Source organism: Euprymna scolopes, chromosome 11 (genome assembly GCF_053919585.1).
Source record: "Euprymna scolopes isolate OS-2025 chromosome 11, ASM5391958v1, whole genome shotgun sequence".
NCBI lineage: Eukaryota > Metazoa > Mollusca > Cephalopoda > Sepiida > Sepiolidae > Euprymna > Euprymna scolopes.
The window spans coordinates 104,463,779-104,481,742 of NC_136492.1; the positions used below are offsets into that span (position 1 = coordinate 104,463,779).

Genomic DNA, 17,964 nt, shown 5'->3' on the forward strand with positions numbered 1-17,964 from the left:
GACTGCGTGTCATAAACAACTTTGTATGTGTCAAATTTAAGTGGGAAATATGAACTGTGTGGTCTTTTTTATATAGGTGTGTGTGGGGGTGGAAGACTTACATTTAAAGCTAATCGATAAGATATAAATAAATAGACAAGTACATATAAATAAAAATACAAAGAAATATATAAGTTTGATCTACTCAGATAAAATATGCTAAATGTGAAATAAAATATACTTAATTAGAGAATTATTATAAATTAATAGCGATAAGAGTGCATATATTAAGATATTCCTAGTATTAGAATCACATTGATGATAAAAAAAATAGAAGCTATTACACATAATTAAGGGAATATTTCGCAAAGATATATACGTATATATACATCTAAATATACATATTTATACCCATATAATTATATATATATTCATAAATGTATAGAAACCGTTATTTAAAGCTATAATTCTAGATTAAAGAAAGGTATATTATTCACTCAATAGATATTGGTTAGAGTTGATTAAATAAATAGCTTAAGTTGAATGTAGAAGATCAAATCAATGATTATATCAACATTTGTATTATATTTAAATATAAGTATCAAGATAGAGTCAATTATGAAATGAATAAACTAATGTATTTTAATTTGGAGCGGATTAATAGTTAATTAAAGTTTAATTTTGTTATCAATAACAGGGGTTATTTAGTTTTTTTTTTTATTATTGTGAGCTAATACATATGTGAGAACCTATTAAAGCAATCGTATATGCTGGGATAAAAAATAATTATATTTATTAGAGCAATTTAATCCAATTAAATTTGTTAAAAAAAATTAATACATTATTAATCGATAAACATTTATAAATAAATGAGTTATACTAATAGTTGAATCAAAGTTAGTACCAAACTAAACATTATTATATATCCAGGCTTAATGAATTCATCATAGAATAGGGAGAATTTAATATTCATATGGGAATAAAGACAAATAAGACTAAAAGAGATTAGATTTACATATAGAGTGAGGTATAACTTCGCAGGAATTCATCCAATTTAAATATGTTGACACAATATATATGTGTGTACACATATGAATAATACTCATACATAGAAATACATACAGATACATTTATATCCTTATCATTATTAATTTAAGCGGGGTGAATTAAGTTATTTTGTACCGGCTATATTTAAATTTTTTTTCTATGTTTACATAGTGAAATCCGTTCACTTTTAGTATTTATTGTAGTTTTAGGAAATGTTATTATTTTAACAACTTCTGAAATGCAAAAACTACAGAATTTAGATCTTGTGCTGCAAGAGTTAATTTTTCAATATATCCCATTATAACGAATATGGAATTTTTTTATGTGAAAGGTTTTTAATTCAAGTTGTTAGGGAGGTACCTCTATTACTATTTGTATTTTCATTTTTAAAGGAACTTATATGGTTGGAGATTATAAGTTTTATTGGATTTGCCGTTGCACCGATATGTGTGTGGGTTTTAAGAGTAGTATTCATAATTATTCCATAATTTAAATCCTTATTCTGGATATGAGATGTTTGTAGAGAGGGAGGATATTTTGATCTGTGTTATTTGCAGTGGTAGCTTCGTGTATAACTTGGGGGTTAGGTTGTGAGCTATTTATGGGAATATAGTCATGGTGGTTATTTAAACTCTCTAATGTGGTGACTCCTGTGGTTAGAATATTTCGACAGGAGTTGTCGGGGATTCTATCAGTTGTTTTTATTAGGAGTTTAGTAATTCTTGAAAATATTATCTCACTGTAATATTTATTACGACAGTAATTAATTTGATTATCTAATCTGTGATTTGACTCATTTATATATATATATTTATATACACACACACACACACACACATATATATATATATATATATATATATATATATATATATATATATATACATGTACTCCGATAAATTTGAGGTTTTTGTGTATTGATATTCATATTAAAAAGCCTTTTTTTTCAATTTATTTAAAAAGAAAATACTGCTTTGTTATATATGGTTCGTGGAATTGCATTCATCTGCAAAAGATCTAGCTAATTTGCATATTCTATTAAACATATTAATTAATTCCCAATTAATTTTATTCGGTTTTCTCATGGGATGATCATCTTTAGTTCGAAAATATATTATCTGATCCTTGTTGTCCTATATATCTAAAATCATAATTCCTGGTATATTTCTTTTAATTTGTTTTCTTAGAATACAGTATAAATATTTACATTTATAGTTCAAAATATTGCATCTTTTCTCTCGTTTAAATCAGTAGCTTTATTACAATCTTTTAGTTTCCAGTTACATTTATGTTTTTTCTGATTTATTATTAACTAGCCTGGTTGCCCGGCGTTGCTCGGGTGTTTGGAGGTGTGTGTTGAGAAAAAAAAAAGTGGTAGTAGGCTGGCAGGCTCGAAAACATGATCAATAATTCCCCCCACCACTCTTTATCCGTGCCTAATCCTAAACGTAGATTCAATGAAGAAAGCTTCTTTCTTAGAACTGCTCAACTGTGGAACTCTCTTCCGTTTCCCTGCTTTCCAGCTGACTACAATATGGCTGTCTTCAAGTCCAAAATTTACACTTCTAACGATTACTATGATATTGTCCTTTTGACCACTATACACTTAAACTTTATCCTCGAGTGGCTTCTCGGTCTTGATAAGTGGTGATTCCCTTGTAAAAAAAAAAAACCTGTGACGCAAAGGCGAAAAAGAAAATGAAAGAAAGTCTGACGTCTTACCGCTACTCCATGATGCGACCGGAAGTTCGGAACATTAAAATTAGGCAAAGTCAATTCAACCGATATGATGCCTTGCAAAAATGGCTTGCAAAAAATCGACTCGTCCTTGTAGAAAAATGCCCAGTTAAAGGTGAAGGAATTAATGTTTTGGGCCAATTTTTTACATTTGTCGTCCAAGACGTCGAGCTTCAAAATGATACCAAGCTCATGAAAATCCGTCGCCTCTGTTGAAAGTTTTAGGCATACATACATACATACATACATACATACATACATACATACATTTAAACAGACAGGCAAGATTTATAATATAGTCTAGCCTGGGTACCCGGCGCTGCCCGGGTGTTTGGAGGTGTGTGTTGAGCAAAAAAAATGTGGTAGTAGTCAGGGCGGCCCGAACCCATGACACGAAGGTGAAAAAGAAAGTGAAAGCAAATTAGACACAAGGTCGTTTTTAATGTGGTTTTCCCCTAAAAGGGGTCACTCTGGCAGTAACCAAATAAATAATAATTATCTCACTATGAAAGGTTTTCCCTACATTGACCAAAGGACCAATTACAGAACAGACACTACCCGGCCCGAAGGCCAGGCGGTTGCGTTCCAATAGTTTTGCTTTATTTATATGAAAAAGACAAACAAAACTAGAGACGATGGCACGGAAGAAATTCTGTTTACCTTGATCAAAAACAAAAAGATAGAAACGATGTCCATTTGAGAATGCGAGATATTATGGCCTGGCAAGTATGCAAAAACTTCTTGCGGAATCCAACCGACATGAGAAACCTAATGCAAAAAGCCTTTTGTGGACATACACAAACGCTTGTGCCCATTTGGCCCTTTATATATTAGATTCCTTAATTTTAATTTTTTTTTTATTTGATTAATATGTTAATTTAACAGTGTGAAAAAGGAATAATATTTTTCGGAAATAATCACTTTTTCAATTTTTTTCCACACTTGGGAGTCACCACTTATCAAGGCCCGAAGGCCACTCGAAGATAAGAATTAATGAATCTAAGATGGTACTGTAGTAATCGTTAATGGTGTAAATTGAGTAGAATTTGATTATTTATGGGAAGGGCTTAGCAAGAACTTCTTTACATTGGATTTGAAGGTTGCCATGTTGTATTCAACCAGGAAGCAGGACAGCAGAACAGTGTTCCACAGGGAGATAGTTTTGCAAATGAAGCTTTGTTCATGGAATCTACGTTTAAATTAAGGCACAGATAGAAAGTGAGGGAAATCATATATAGTGGTTGTAGCTAGTCGAGTGATTTTTGTGAAAGTTTAGCAAGGGGGCACCATAGATTTAAACTCAAACAGGCACTTGCCAAGAAAATAACTATAGAGCAGAGACAAGCTCGCAACGTCTCTTCTGTGGAAAAGAGGTAGCATGGAAGAGAAAAGGGCATCACCTACTAGGTTTCAAAGCCAGTTTTGGACTCTATCAAGGCTAGATAGGGCGCACCAACCACCGTCAACCACCACCTGCCCAGATGTGGCAGCAGTACTGCATTTTAGAGCGTACCTGGCTCAATTGCGGATTTTGAGTGGAACAATCCTCACTGATGATATCGATTGAAGATATCTTGAAAAGTATTTATAAAACTTCATAATTTTGTGTATTTTAGGTAACAAGATATCAATTAAATATCACCATTTAAATGTGACATGAGCTAAAGAAGCATAAGAATTCTCAGTGTTTAAAAAATGCTATATTAGATATTACTGTAAAGGTGGACTTAATCCGCATGAAATCATTGTAAACTCGGGTGTGATAAAGTTCTACTCTCTCTTAATTATCGCATGACAGGAGATGTCTATTGGTATCAGTCTTGAAAAGACTAAGATTATAGATAAAAGAAAAACAGTAAACAGTACATTCCACAAGCCTGCAGATATTGGAAAGAAGCTACTGGAATAGTAATCTTCCTTACAATTATGTATCAAATTATGAATTGATGGAAATCACTAGTCCATGTATGGAGTATTGTTGTCATATCTGCTACTAGTCTCTCGCTCCTAGACAAGGTTCAAAAGAGAGTCACCAACCTGATAGGTCCTGAACAGTCATCTAAGGGACAACCTTTGTCTCATCGACGAAATGTTGCATCCTGTTCTACAAGTACAGTGAATGCTCTGACGAACTGCAAGCAATTGTACCCCTTCGACGTAAATACCTCCGACAAACCCAACAGCTAAATCCCACCCCTTCACAATAGAGATCCCTAGATGTAAGAGAGCCTTCTACTCCAGTAGTTTCTTCCTCAGAACCGCTAGACTTTGGAATTCCCTTCCGGGTCCCTGCTTCCCCAACTGTACTGACATGCAGAAGTTCAAGTGTAACGTGAACCGACACCTTGCTATCCAACTCCCCACATAGTAGGCCTGTAGCTTATGTCCCTGATAGTAGCCTCCTACATCAAAGTGGCAATGTGCCTTGTTTGGGGCGAAAATGTAATAAAAAAATAAAATAATGTTAAACAAGCTGAAATAAAGGAAGCAGGGAATTGATCAGGCAATTCTGAAGAATGCATTCACAATTTTTGAGACTAGCAACATCAAATCTGGGATCACAATTGTTTTAAATAGTTGTTCTTCGTTTTTGTTTTAATAATTTATAAATCACATATAATTAAAATATAAGGAAGAACAAAAATTATAGAAAAATCATTAGATAAATCCAAGCGAACTGTAATCACGTAATCTGTGGAAAAGAAGATAAAAATAATTAAGACAAGGAAGGACACGGAGAGTACTAGAAGCATGAGACACTTATTGGCACTCAAATTCCAAAGAAAGCCCAACAGCCGTTATTAGCAAGAAATCTGGTTATTGCAATACCGCTAACTGACTGAGTATATTTCTTGAGATAAAAGAAAACTATTGGACATCTGGGGAGACTTTTTACTCAGATTCCAGGGAACACTACCGATTGTTACCAATGAGCAATCACGTAATTATGTGATAACACCAAGTGAGTAAATAATAGTTACTTACTTCATCAGGAGCAATAATGATCATTTTTTTTTTTGTATTTTAAGGTCCAAGTAAAAAAATGACAATTATCGTCAGCAACAATGCCCGAGCCTGTGTTGTCAAAGAAAACAAATATGCATTGGGACAACCGTTCTTCTTCAGAGATGGGTGTTTTGTTTACAATTGCGAATGTAATTCCGATGGATCTTGGGAATGTCCGGCCGATAAGGCTGAAGATATGTGTCGAGATGACCGTGATAGACGACCAACCACAGATCCCGACAGTCCACAGACAGAAACAACAAAAAGTGAGTGTTTTTTTTTTGTGTGTGTGTGATAATAATTGTTTATTTATTTTCTGAAAAATAATTTTCTAAACTAAAAACAAAATAAAAAAACAAAATTTCGTTAATTTAAAAAAAAAAGCAAATTTAGAACAAGTTTGTACCTACTTTATTTCCCACATTAATATTTGTAGCTCACACACGAACATTGGTCGTTGCTGTTGGCACCGTGATCAGACACTGCACAGTAGAGGGCAAACAATATCCGGTGGGACGTCCATTTTTCTTCAATCAAAACTGTTTCCGGTTTAACTGTGAATGTTATTCTGACGGATCATGGGAATGTCCATCTGAACGTTCAGAATACATATGTAGACTCCAACCTGGACAGAGGATCGTTCGAGGTACATGTGTAATTTCATGTCATATGTTTTTGTTGTTGCTTTTTTAATTAAAATGTGTGTTTTGTTATTAATCCCATTATGAAAACTAATTTAATTATTACCACATTTTTTTAGTTATTGAATTAATTAAACAAAATTTAGATATAAAGAATAGATAATAAATTATTACCATAATTTTTAGTTATTGAATTAATTAAACAAAATTTAAATATAAAGAATAGATAATAAATTATTACCATAATTTTTAGTTATTGAATTAATTAAACAAAATTTAAATATAAAGAATAGGTAATAAATTATCACCACAATTTAAAGTTATTGAATTAATTAAACAAAATTTAAATATAAAGAATACGTAATTAAATTATTCCCACAATTTTTTAGTTATTGAATCAATTAAACAAAATCTAAATATGAAAAATAGGTAATTTAATTATTACCATAATGTTTTAGTTATTGAATTAATTAAACAAAATCTAAATATGAAAAATAGGTAATTTAATTATTGCCATAATGTTTTAGTTATTGAATTAATTAAACAAAATTTAAATATGAAAAATAGGTAATTTAATTATTACCATAATTTTTTAGTTATTGAATTAATTAAACAAAATTTAAATATAAAGTATAGATAATTTAATTATTACCATAATTTTTTAGTTATTGAATTAATTAAACAAAATTTAAATATAAAGTATAGATAATTTAATTATTACCATAATTGTTTAGTTATTGAATTAATTAAACAAAATTTAAATATAAAGAATACGTAATTTAATTATTACCATAATTTTTGTGGTCTTCAATTAATTAAACAAAATTTAACTATGAAAAATAGGTAATTTAATTATTACCATAATTTTTTAGTTATTGAATTAATTAAACAAAATTTAAATATAAAGAATAGGTAATTTAATTATTACCATAATTTTTTAGTTATTGAATTAATTAAACAAAATTTAAATATAAAGAATAGGTAATTTGATTATTACCATAGTTTTTAGTTATTGAATTAATTAAACAATTTTAAAATATAAAGAATAGGTAATTTAATTATTACCATAATTTTTTAGTTATTGAATTAATTAAACAATTTTAAATATAAAGAATAGGTAATTGTATTATTACCATAATTTTTTAGTTATTGAATTAATTAAACAACATTTAAATATAAAGAATAGGTAATTTAATTATTACCATAATTTTTTAGTTATTGAATTAATTAAACAAAATTTAAATATAAAGAATAGGTAATTTAATTATTACCATAATTTTTTAGTTATTGAATTAATTAAACAAAATTTAAATATAAAGAATAGGTAATTTAATTATTACCATAATTTTTTAGTCATTGAATTAATTAAACAATTTTAAATATAAAGAATAGGTAATTTGATTATTACCACACTTTTTAGTCATTGAATTAATTAAGAAAAATTTAAATATGAAAAATAGGTAATTTGATTATTACCATAATTTTTTAGTTATTGAATTAATTAAACAAATTTTAAATATGAAAAATAGGTAATTTAATTATTACCATAATTTTTAGTCATTGAATTAATTAAACAAATTTTAAATATGAAAAGTAGGTAATTTAATTCCGGCAATGTGTGACTAAAACCACTAAACCTTTTAAAAATAAAGTTATTTCATATAACTATATGTAGGAGGATGTGATGAGACTATAGCACCATTATGGGTCGAATATTTGACATTCTGTCTTTCTCCGCTTCGTTTAGATTCGCTCTCTTTTACACGTTCACGGGCAAATTAATTTTCCAAGCAATAAAAGTGCTTCAAACTCCAAATGTCAAATTTACAGACCGAGTCGAACTTAAAAGCTCTTATAAAACAACTACTTAGAAAACTAAAATCAGAGATCTTCTGGGTGACACTTCCGGCGCAAACAATCTTCTGACCACGAACAATAATAACCCGATGTTTGAAAACGCATACTAGCAAATAATAAATCAATAATTCGATAAAAAAACAAACACAACTTATATACAGATATTTTTTTACAAATTAGTCTCTTAAGGACAAGGATTAATGAGTGTGCGTTAGTCAATGAGACAATATTGTAGTAATCGTTAGTAGTGAAAATTTGGTAGTTCGGATTTGATGCATGTGATCCATTTCAAATCAGGAGTAAAGGTTGGATTCAGAAACTTGTCAAAACATGAACCCTCCCTAAGATAAGAGGCATTCATTTCAATTGATGCAGACGGTGATCAGAAGTTTGATGATGTAAAAATAAAAGCTTTTTTTTTTTCAATGCATTGAAATTAACGAACCACCCCTTTCCCCATTACACCGCATGCTCAAGATCAGAGTAGAGAAAATCAGATAGAACTTGATCAAAGGCCTTTGATAGAGTATGGCATAAAGGTTTACTTCAGAAGATCTCCAGCTATGGTATAGCTGGAAATGTCTTTTCAATTATGAAATCATTTCCCTCTTATAGGTTCATAAGAGTAGTGATTGATAGGCAGAAATCAGAAGCCTACAGTATTAATGCTGGAGTCCCTCAGAGGTCCATCCTGGGCCCAACTCTCTTCCTGCTTTACATCAAGTATCTCCCAAATCACAACCTAAGATCATTCATAGCCATTTATGCTGACGACACTACCATCTATGGCAACATTTCAAAAGTCGTAAATGATAATGGTTGGGATAGAGCACTTGCTTCTGTCCAGGACCCTGTTTGTTATTTGCCAAAACTGGTGGGAACCAAGCCGCTGCTCAGCTACTTTGAACTTGACAGACTGAGCATACAACTCTCCTCCATTCTTTATTACTCTTTGATGGTAGTTGCTGGCAGTCCTGAAGGTGGCTTTAGTCTCAGTACATCTATTACGTTGGAAGCAATGGAAAAAAATTGTGCGCAATGACAACAGCACATTGTGAAGAGAACCACAGCTGGCTGTTAGGTTTTTGCTTGAATGTTTTTGAGAGTATGAAGCAGTCTATACCTAGAATTAACTATTCCGTCAGTTCTGATACTATAGTGGACACCTTCTTTTTAAACATAGAATGCAGAGGAAGATCTGATATAAATGTACGGAAGCTATCCCAGTCAGCCATAGAGTATCGATATACTGCACGATGGAGAGGTAGTCTAAGAACTTATTACATTTTGTTTTAATCTTAACTGATACAACCGAGTGGGAGAAAAGGGTCTATGAGACTGTGATACTGACGGTCAGTGTCGGGCACATGGATGAGTGCGTGAACAATCTGAGTTAATATATTATTTTAATTGGAATTAATTATTGAGATGAGTATTATTTATATTAATTTTTATTTATTGCGGACTATTATTCTCATCTTTATTAGTTGTTTCACAACGTTTCGGCCAACTATTCCTTTGGCCTTCGTCAGTTTATAACCGCGACGGATACAGGTAGGATTGAACACGCTATCTTGGAGCCTGTGGCGCAGTTGATAGAGACGTAAAATCTCTACGGTTCCAGATGAGCATTGTCTGAAGACAGCCGTTTCAATCCTACCCAAAGCCGGCCAGAGGCTTACTTGGCCAAAACGTGGTGAGACGACAACAACTATGGATGGCAGTGATTGCTGAGAATGCAGTTAGGAGATTCAAAGTTCCTATCTGTCGCGGTTACCACTTGATGATGGCCAGAGGAATAGTTGGGCGAAACGTCGTGAAATAACAACTAATAAAGATGAGAATAATAGTCCGTAATAAATAAAAATTAATATAAATCTGAGTCAAGTCATAAACAATGGGGGAATCGTGACAGAACCTCCCCTCATCATCTGTCTTGTTTGAGTGGGCTAACCATTCCAGACTTCTTACATTAATTTTACATCGTGAATATTAATCCAACGTTAAATAAAACTTTATTACATTATCAGATCAATAAGAAAAAAGAAAGAAAATCTCTTTAGGTCATGGCATTTCTAAACCTTAATGCTTCTTATCAAAAGAGAAAAAAAGACAGGCTTATTTAAGGGCATTTGCTTAGAAATAAAATAATGATATACAATATATATACACGTACATAGGAGGGAAGATAAAAAAAATGGTACGATGTATGGAGACATATACAAAAGAATAGGAAAGATTTATATAGAGAGACATATTAAAAATATAATACATACAATGTATAGTGATAAAATACAGGAATAAAAGTTAGAATAGAATTTTTAAAAATAAGTAAAATCTAAAAAAATTTTAAATCTAAAATTCAAAAATAAAATAAAAATGTAATATATATATATATATATATATATATATATATATATATATATATATATATATATATAAAATTACAAATGAAATAAATAAAGACAAAGACTAGTCCAAAATTTAGAGATGTAACCAAGTAAAGTCCGTTCAAATTACTCGGTGAGTTGAAAGATTATTCAGCGGATACTATGCCAAAGGTAATTTATTATCAATATTTTTTCTTTTTACTTTTTAAATGTTGTCTTGATTTCTACAATTGGTGTAGGGTATTTTTGCAATTTTGTACCAGGAAATAGCATCTTTATCTTTGCATCAGGTCAGATTTTTGTGCTAAGTTGATTTTTGAGAAAATCGGTTACATTTTCGTGGCATTATCAGCTAATTTTTTCATCACATATCACCCTAAATATGTTTTAAGAGAAAAATGTTCTGCCAACAATTGATTACCTGATAGAAACAAAGATTACTGTAAACTGAATAGTGGGCATTAAGAAAGATAAGTCCACATAAATTGCATGTTGCTTCACCATTGTTCAAACTTTAGGAATTGAAATTCCATTGCTTCTAACTCCTGGAATGCTCAGCGACAATAAGGCTTCTCTTCAGATTCCAACAAAAGACAGCCATCATGACTGCGTCCCTGATTCCTGATCCCCATCTCTTTCAGATCCTGATGGAATCTCTACTTCTGTTCCTTACTAATTGTTATTACTAGGTCCACAGGAAATCGACCCTCTTGACGCTTATATTGCTGCCCAAATTTCTGAAAGCATTCAGCATATTGTTGACAAGTTCTGCATATTTTTCTGGACTTTTTGTTGCCAAAAATGTTCTTCATCACCAGAACAAATGCTTTCCACGTTTCCAGTTCTATTGCGTTCATTGAGTTTTCGAACACTGGATCTCTGGTGAGCTTTCAACTTCTCCATGATCAATCCTGGAAAAGCCTTGCATAAGTAAGTAAAGCAGCCACCATCCTTGCTGAGTTTGATTTGCAACAATGGAAAGAGTATTCCGTCTCTGTCCACTAGAGGATCGTTGATAACGTTCCCTTCTTTGCAAGCAATTTCTCTTACACAGGCCAGTCCTTCTTTGTGTATGCTGAGCACAAATTTTTTGAAGATTTTGAGGTTTTATGGCTTCAAACTGATCCGTTTTCGACATAGTAACTCAGAACTATCGAACCTGAATACTTCTTGTCGTTAAAATAAACATTTCCAATAAAAACATGGTATTTTACTCCACCAAATTCTTCTAGAATGCTCCACACATGCGTACATGTGAACAAAAACATAGAAAGACATGTGACCACAGCTCCAACACTTGACCTGATTGAGTAAAATCAATACGGTTTTGGATTCAATGTATCAGAGTCGTCTTAAATTAGCTAGAAAAACGCAGACAACAAATTTGGCGTTGACTAATGATATTTATCAATTTGATTTATTACCATTATATATATATATATATATATATAATGCATATGCATATAATTGATTAAGTTCAAGTATATTGTGAACAGAAACCAAAAATCAACAATTTTCAAAAGTGCTCAATACGTGTGTAGAGCGTTTAAATAAATAAGTTTATATAAACAAATAAATAAAATTATATAAATATTATGAAGAGTTTACGCGGATCCATCAACGTTTCAACCTTTCCATGTTTTGCCAGGACTTCAAATGACTCGCGCAGTCATAAAACAGCCATATATATATATATATATATATATATATATATATATATATATATATATATATATATCATTAAATAAAATAGTAAAATAGACGTTCTTTTTGTTTATTAATTCTGTTTTCGAATAGAACAGTCTCACTTCTGGCAGGAATTGGCTGACGTAATCACCATGTTTATCATAAGTCCGAGTACTTTCCAATCCTTAGGATTCATCGTCAGGGATACAGTAATTTTACTGGTTTTGAACAATTTATAAAAAATATTTTTCCTCTTCTCTTTTCCCCATTGGTTACTTATATTATTTTATTTAAAATTAATAGCAAAAATGTATATACATTATTCAAAACCAGTTAGAATACTTTATCACACACACACACACACACACACACACACACACACACACACACACACATATATATATATATATATATATATATATATATATATATATATATATATATAAAGCGTTTTCAAGAATAAAGCAAACAACACTATACCTTACACAAAAAATAAAAGAACGTTTGTGTGATAAAAAAGCTCTTTAGTCGAAACAAAGAACATTTATAAACAACCAAATAAGAAGCCTTCAATAAGAAACAAACGAGAAATTTCACAAGAAAAACCTGCAAGCGAAGCTCTTTCGGGACCAGGCATACAAAGTAAATAGAGAAATGTTGTTTGTAAATAGACTTTGTAATATTTAGAAAATGCGATCATTATTAAAATGTTTCAGTCTGTCGGTATTTGTGCGGATTTTGATGCGGACGTATTTAAGCGCCCGCTCGGCTTTGCCTGGAAAATGTTGTTAACTGTCGGATTATGCCGTGCGTTGCCGATGTCATTTTCCGGGCAACGCCGAGCGGATGTAAACTCTGTGTAAGTACCGATAAATCTATGAACACCCCACAATTGAAGTAAAAACTATAAAGAGAGTGGGCGAAAAACTGAAATAAAAGCCGATGTATTTTACGTTCGCTATTAACGCAGCTTTTATTTGAAAGACTATTTTTTATAAAATAAAATACGCATCAAATGAACTAAAAAACCAAATCACAACGTAATATTAGGAAAATAAACAAATATTTTATTTGTTTTAAATTTACAGCATATATATTTTATTCAAATTAAATCACCGTTTCTATATGGAACTCACACCCTTGACATTATTCTCACATTGCCTACACAATTCCAACATTTCAAAATACAACCGCTGAGATACAACGCGCGGCTCTTTACAAACATACTTTTCTTTCTCTAACTTTACAACATAGCAAGGAAGAAGAAAACAAAAACAAAAAAAGAAAGAAAACAACATACTAGGGATGGAGTATAGTTCCGAAATATATTTATGTTATAAATTTCAAACAAGTAAAATATTTGTTTATTTTCCTAATATTACGTTGTGATTTGGCTTTCAAGCGCACTTGATACGTATTTTATTTTATAGACTATTTTTTGTTCTCCTTTAGTGTTAAATTAAACAAATAAAAAATAATTATTTCTCGACATTAACGTACCTATTTACGCATGCATAAAATAAGTTTTTAAAATATTATAATGTTAAAATGTCTTCCTTCAGGACCGAGTAAGAAAATGACGATCATTGTGAGCGACAACGTTCAAGCTTGTGTTGCCAAAGGACAAGAGTATACATTGGGACGTTCGTTCTCATTCCTTGATGGATGTATTCGATACAACTGTGACTGTCACTCTGATGGATCGTGGGAGTGCCCTGCTGATCGAGCTGAAGATACGTGCCAGTATGGCCCGGGCAGACAACCTGATCGTACCAGAACAAACACCGACAGAAGTAAGGTTTAAACAGATTTTTCTTTTACTTTAAATTTTTTTAAACCTGTACAAATTAAAAAAGAAAATTTTTTTTTTTAATCTTTGCTCCGATCTCTTTGTTTGCAAGCGATCGCTCATGTTGAAGGGTCAGTGCAAACCACACTTACTAAAATTCATACAGAGGGAGATATAGAAAAATATAACATATAAAGGAATCAAAATTAGAACAGAATAAAAAAAAATAAGTAAAAATTAAAAAGTAAAAAAATAAAAATCTAATATTTTTATAATTATTTAGCCCCAAAAGTCCCCAGGGGACGTCAAATCCTGGTGAAAATGAAAAAAACGGTGGAGTTTTAAGTCTTAACAGAGGTAAATTTGAGTTTTGCATCATGCAAAAGAAAAGAATGACTGTCCATCATTGCCCACTCCCAAGGATAAAGAATGATTATTGTTTAATTATATATATATATATATATATATATATATATATATATATATATATATATATATAGTCCCCCCCATTTCTTTCTTTTATTTTCTTCTCTTTAAAAAAACTCCCTTGATACAGTTCTTGACAAGTGAGTGAAATCAGTCAGCTGACTTTTTCTTTCTCTCTCTTATTCTTAATTATGAATGTTAAATCAGTCTTCACTTCTGAATTTTATATATATATATATATATATATATATATATATATATATATATATATATATGATAAAGTAATGATGGCAACCTTCTGTTTAATCAGACAATGGCGTTCTGCATCTAGTCTGGTGCACTGCAGCATCTGCTGTAGCTATACAGTTCAAAGATAGAATTAACTCCCCAAGGCCTTAACATATTTAAATTTGAGTTCAGCACCACGCAAAACTGCTAAATAAGACGGGCACAAAATATTCTGAACAAATATGGTAAAATAGTTCCAAAAATGGAGTGTTTTTATTGACCCTAAAAAAGCCCCTGAGGCACACGCAAGAGTTATTGTGAAGTATAGAAAAACAAAATTATATAGAAATCAGTTAGTTACGACTGTTCAGAAAGTTTTATAAAAATCCAATTTTTTTAATAAGCACAAAAGTGTCAATTTTAGCAATTTTAACGCGAAAGGCACCCCTGGGGGGGGAGTCAACCGGAGTTTTCCCGGAAAATCCGTTCTGTTACTTTTTACTTATACCATGTTTACTGTTTGTGCAAAATTTCAAAAAATTCCCAGGCATAGTTATTGAGAAACGTGCGGACAGACGAACAGACAAGGGTGAATTTACAGGCCCACCCTCCTTTTGTCGGGGAACCAAAAAAATGCTATCCATACGAAAAGTTATGTTAAGTTGAAATATTTACATTTTTTAGTTGTCAAGAATGTTAAAACATAAACAATGAAGATGATTTTAGTAACGACATCAGGTGATCTTAATGTTACGTGAGTTAATGACGTAACGCGATAGCTTAGTAATACACGTAATTAGTTAATTTAGAGTTGGGAATCAGACTGGAAAGTCGAACAAGTTAATACGAAAGATATCGTCTCCGCGTTTTGGAAGCTCGATGAAACGCGACTTGTAGAAAATTACAACGTCTTGCGGCTCCGAGTGGAAGTCAAGTATAAATTTATCTCAAATTTATAACCAACTGTTATTTGGTTTCCTTCGGGGGGAATGAACTTGAATGGTAATTAGAGACGAAGAGACAACGGAGAGAAGGATGTTCTTTGTATGTGCGCTACACATTGAATGTTAATGAACAGTTTTATATGTAAAAACACACACACATATACATACGATAATAGAACATTTTAACCATTAGACGGTATACTATATATATATATATATATATATATATATATATATATATATATAGGGTAACCCCCCCCAAAAAAAACGGGCCCCAACTATAATTAGGCCCCGTTTCTTAGTGTTTTGTCCGAATGAAATGAAACTTTAGTCACAACTAGTTTATTATATTCAAAACATCACATCAAAACACGAGGGTCTTTGGCCTTTTTTTCTCTGTTGACTGTAAAATACTCAGAAAAACAATTGAATGTCCTCTGTTTTTTTGGGTCACCCTGTATATATATATATATATATATATATATATATATATATATATATATATATATATATATATATATATATATATGTAAGTAAATTTTTGGTACAGCAAAATGGAAGGAGAAATTTCAGAGGAAACATAATTTCATTTAAATACCAAAAAACAAGAAATGGGCAGGTGAAATTAAAATTTCCTTAAGGCCTTATCGTCTGACCCTCTAAGAGGAAACGTCAGAATGATAAATTAAAAACTAAGAAAACGAATGAGGGAAGAGGGGAATTTTGGTTTCAGTTGGAAGAACAGTGAAAAAAAAAAAAAAATTCTCACTGTTCAGGTGGTTTTAAATCAATGAATATCTCCAACTGATGTTTCAGAATCTTTTGTCTACACAGGCTAGGTCGAGAGTTGTTAATAACTAACGCCTCAATGATATTGAGATGATAGTTCGACCTAGCACTGTATAAAACAGAAAACCACCCATCGGAATATTGATCGGAACACCTATTTATACTCAACAGGTGATTGCCAATGGCGGACTCATGAGCTTGGGAGTGCCCGGATGTTCTCGAAACCTGGTGTAGTCGAATATCCCGAGGGATATGTTGGGATATTCTCATTTCTAATCTTTGGGATGTTTTGCCAACGTAGTCAGCTCCACACTGACAAACGAATTTATAAACAACAGAGTTCTTTTGAATGGTTGGCAAAACATCTTTACGAAAAGAAGAGAAAAAGGTTCGAGTTGTGTAAACTACTCTAAGCATAGTAGCTGGAAAACAACGTTGAGTAGCAGAAGAAATCCTTTTAAAAATATGAAGGCCATCAGGACCCAACCATGGTAATTTTAGATAAATGGGACAACGTGATGGACCAATATGTTTACCACTATTAAATGTAGTAATTTTACGTTCAATAGTAGATTTTATTATATTAATGGGATATCCATTATTAAGAAAAATATTTGTGATTTCACCAAGTTCCGTATCAAGACGGTTTGGTGAACAAATCACAAGTGCACGATGCGTAAGAGCGCTAATGAGGTTTATTTTTCTAGACTGAGGGGCAAAAGAAAACCAATTAAGATAGAGCCCTGTAAATGTAGGTTTTCTATAAACAGAGGTCTCAAACGTAGTACCAACTTTAGAAACACGAACGTCGAGGAATGGGAGAGAGTTACAGTCTTCAACCTCCATAGTAAATTGTAAAGATGGATGCAGGTTGCAAAGAAGACGAAGAAACTGTTCAGCTTCGCTCCGAGAGGGAAAGCATGCAAAAGTATCATCAACGTAGCGTGTGTAGAATGCTGGCTTAGTAATTTTGGAAAATAATTCGTTTTCCAAAAATCCAACGAAAATGTTGGCTAACGAAGGACCAAGAGGGCTACCCATAGATATCCCATCAATTTGACGGTACATAATGTTGTTGAAACTAAAGGAGACTGATTTAGTAGCAAGTTCCATAAGTTCAACGAAAATTCGTTCAGGAAATTGTGGAGATTTTAAGGGGCCACGGTATAGATAGTCAGCACAAATACCAATGGTTTCATCCAAAGGTATATTAGTAAAAAGACTATTAATGTCAAAGGAAGCCAAGAACTCGGTATTTTTAGATAAAGGTAATTTTTGTATCTGAGATACGAATTGAAAAGAATCAGAGATACAATGGACCGAATAAAAAGAAAGCACAGGTTTAAGAAGATCAACCAGCCATTTACCAAGTTCGTGTTGTGCAGAACCCAGCATAGATAAAATGGGTCGCAAAGGAATGTTGGGTTTATGGACCTTGGGTAAAC

The 17,964-nt window shown here is 31.9% G+C and overlaps 1 protein-coding gene across 4 annotated transcripts in view; it reads left to right on the forward strand.

Annotated features, from left to right (window-relative positions):
• Positions 1-17,964, forward strand: part of LOC145288028 (uncharacterized) — a 593,135-nt gene that overhangs the window by 403,227 nt on the left and 171,944 nt on the right. For all 4 annotated transcript variants that reach the window (XM_080136036.1, XM_080136037.1, XM_080136039.1 and 1 more), the window contains exons 100-102: positions 5,793-6,035; positions 6,206-6,415; positions 13,906-14,136. In XM_080136036.1, coding sequence (XP_079992162.1) covers positions 5,793-6,035; positions 6,206-6,415; positions 13,906-14,136 — 684 coding nt within the window. The remainder of the gene's footprint in view (positions 1-5,792; positions 6,036-6,205; positions 6,416-13,905; positions 14,137-17,964) is intronic.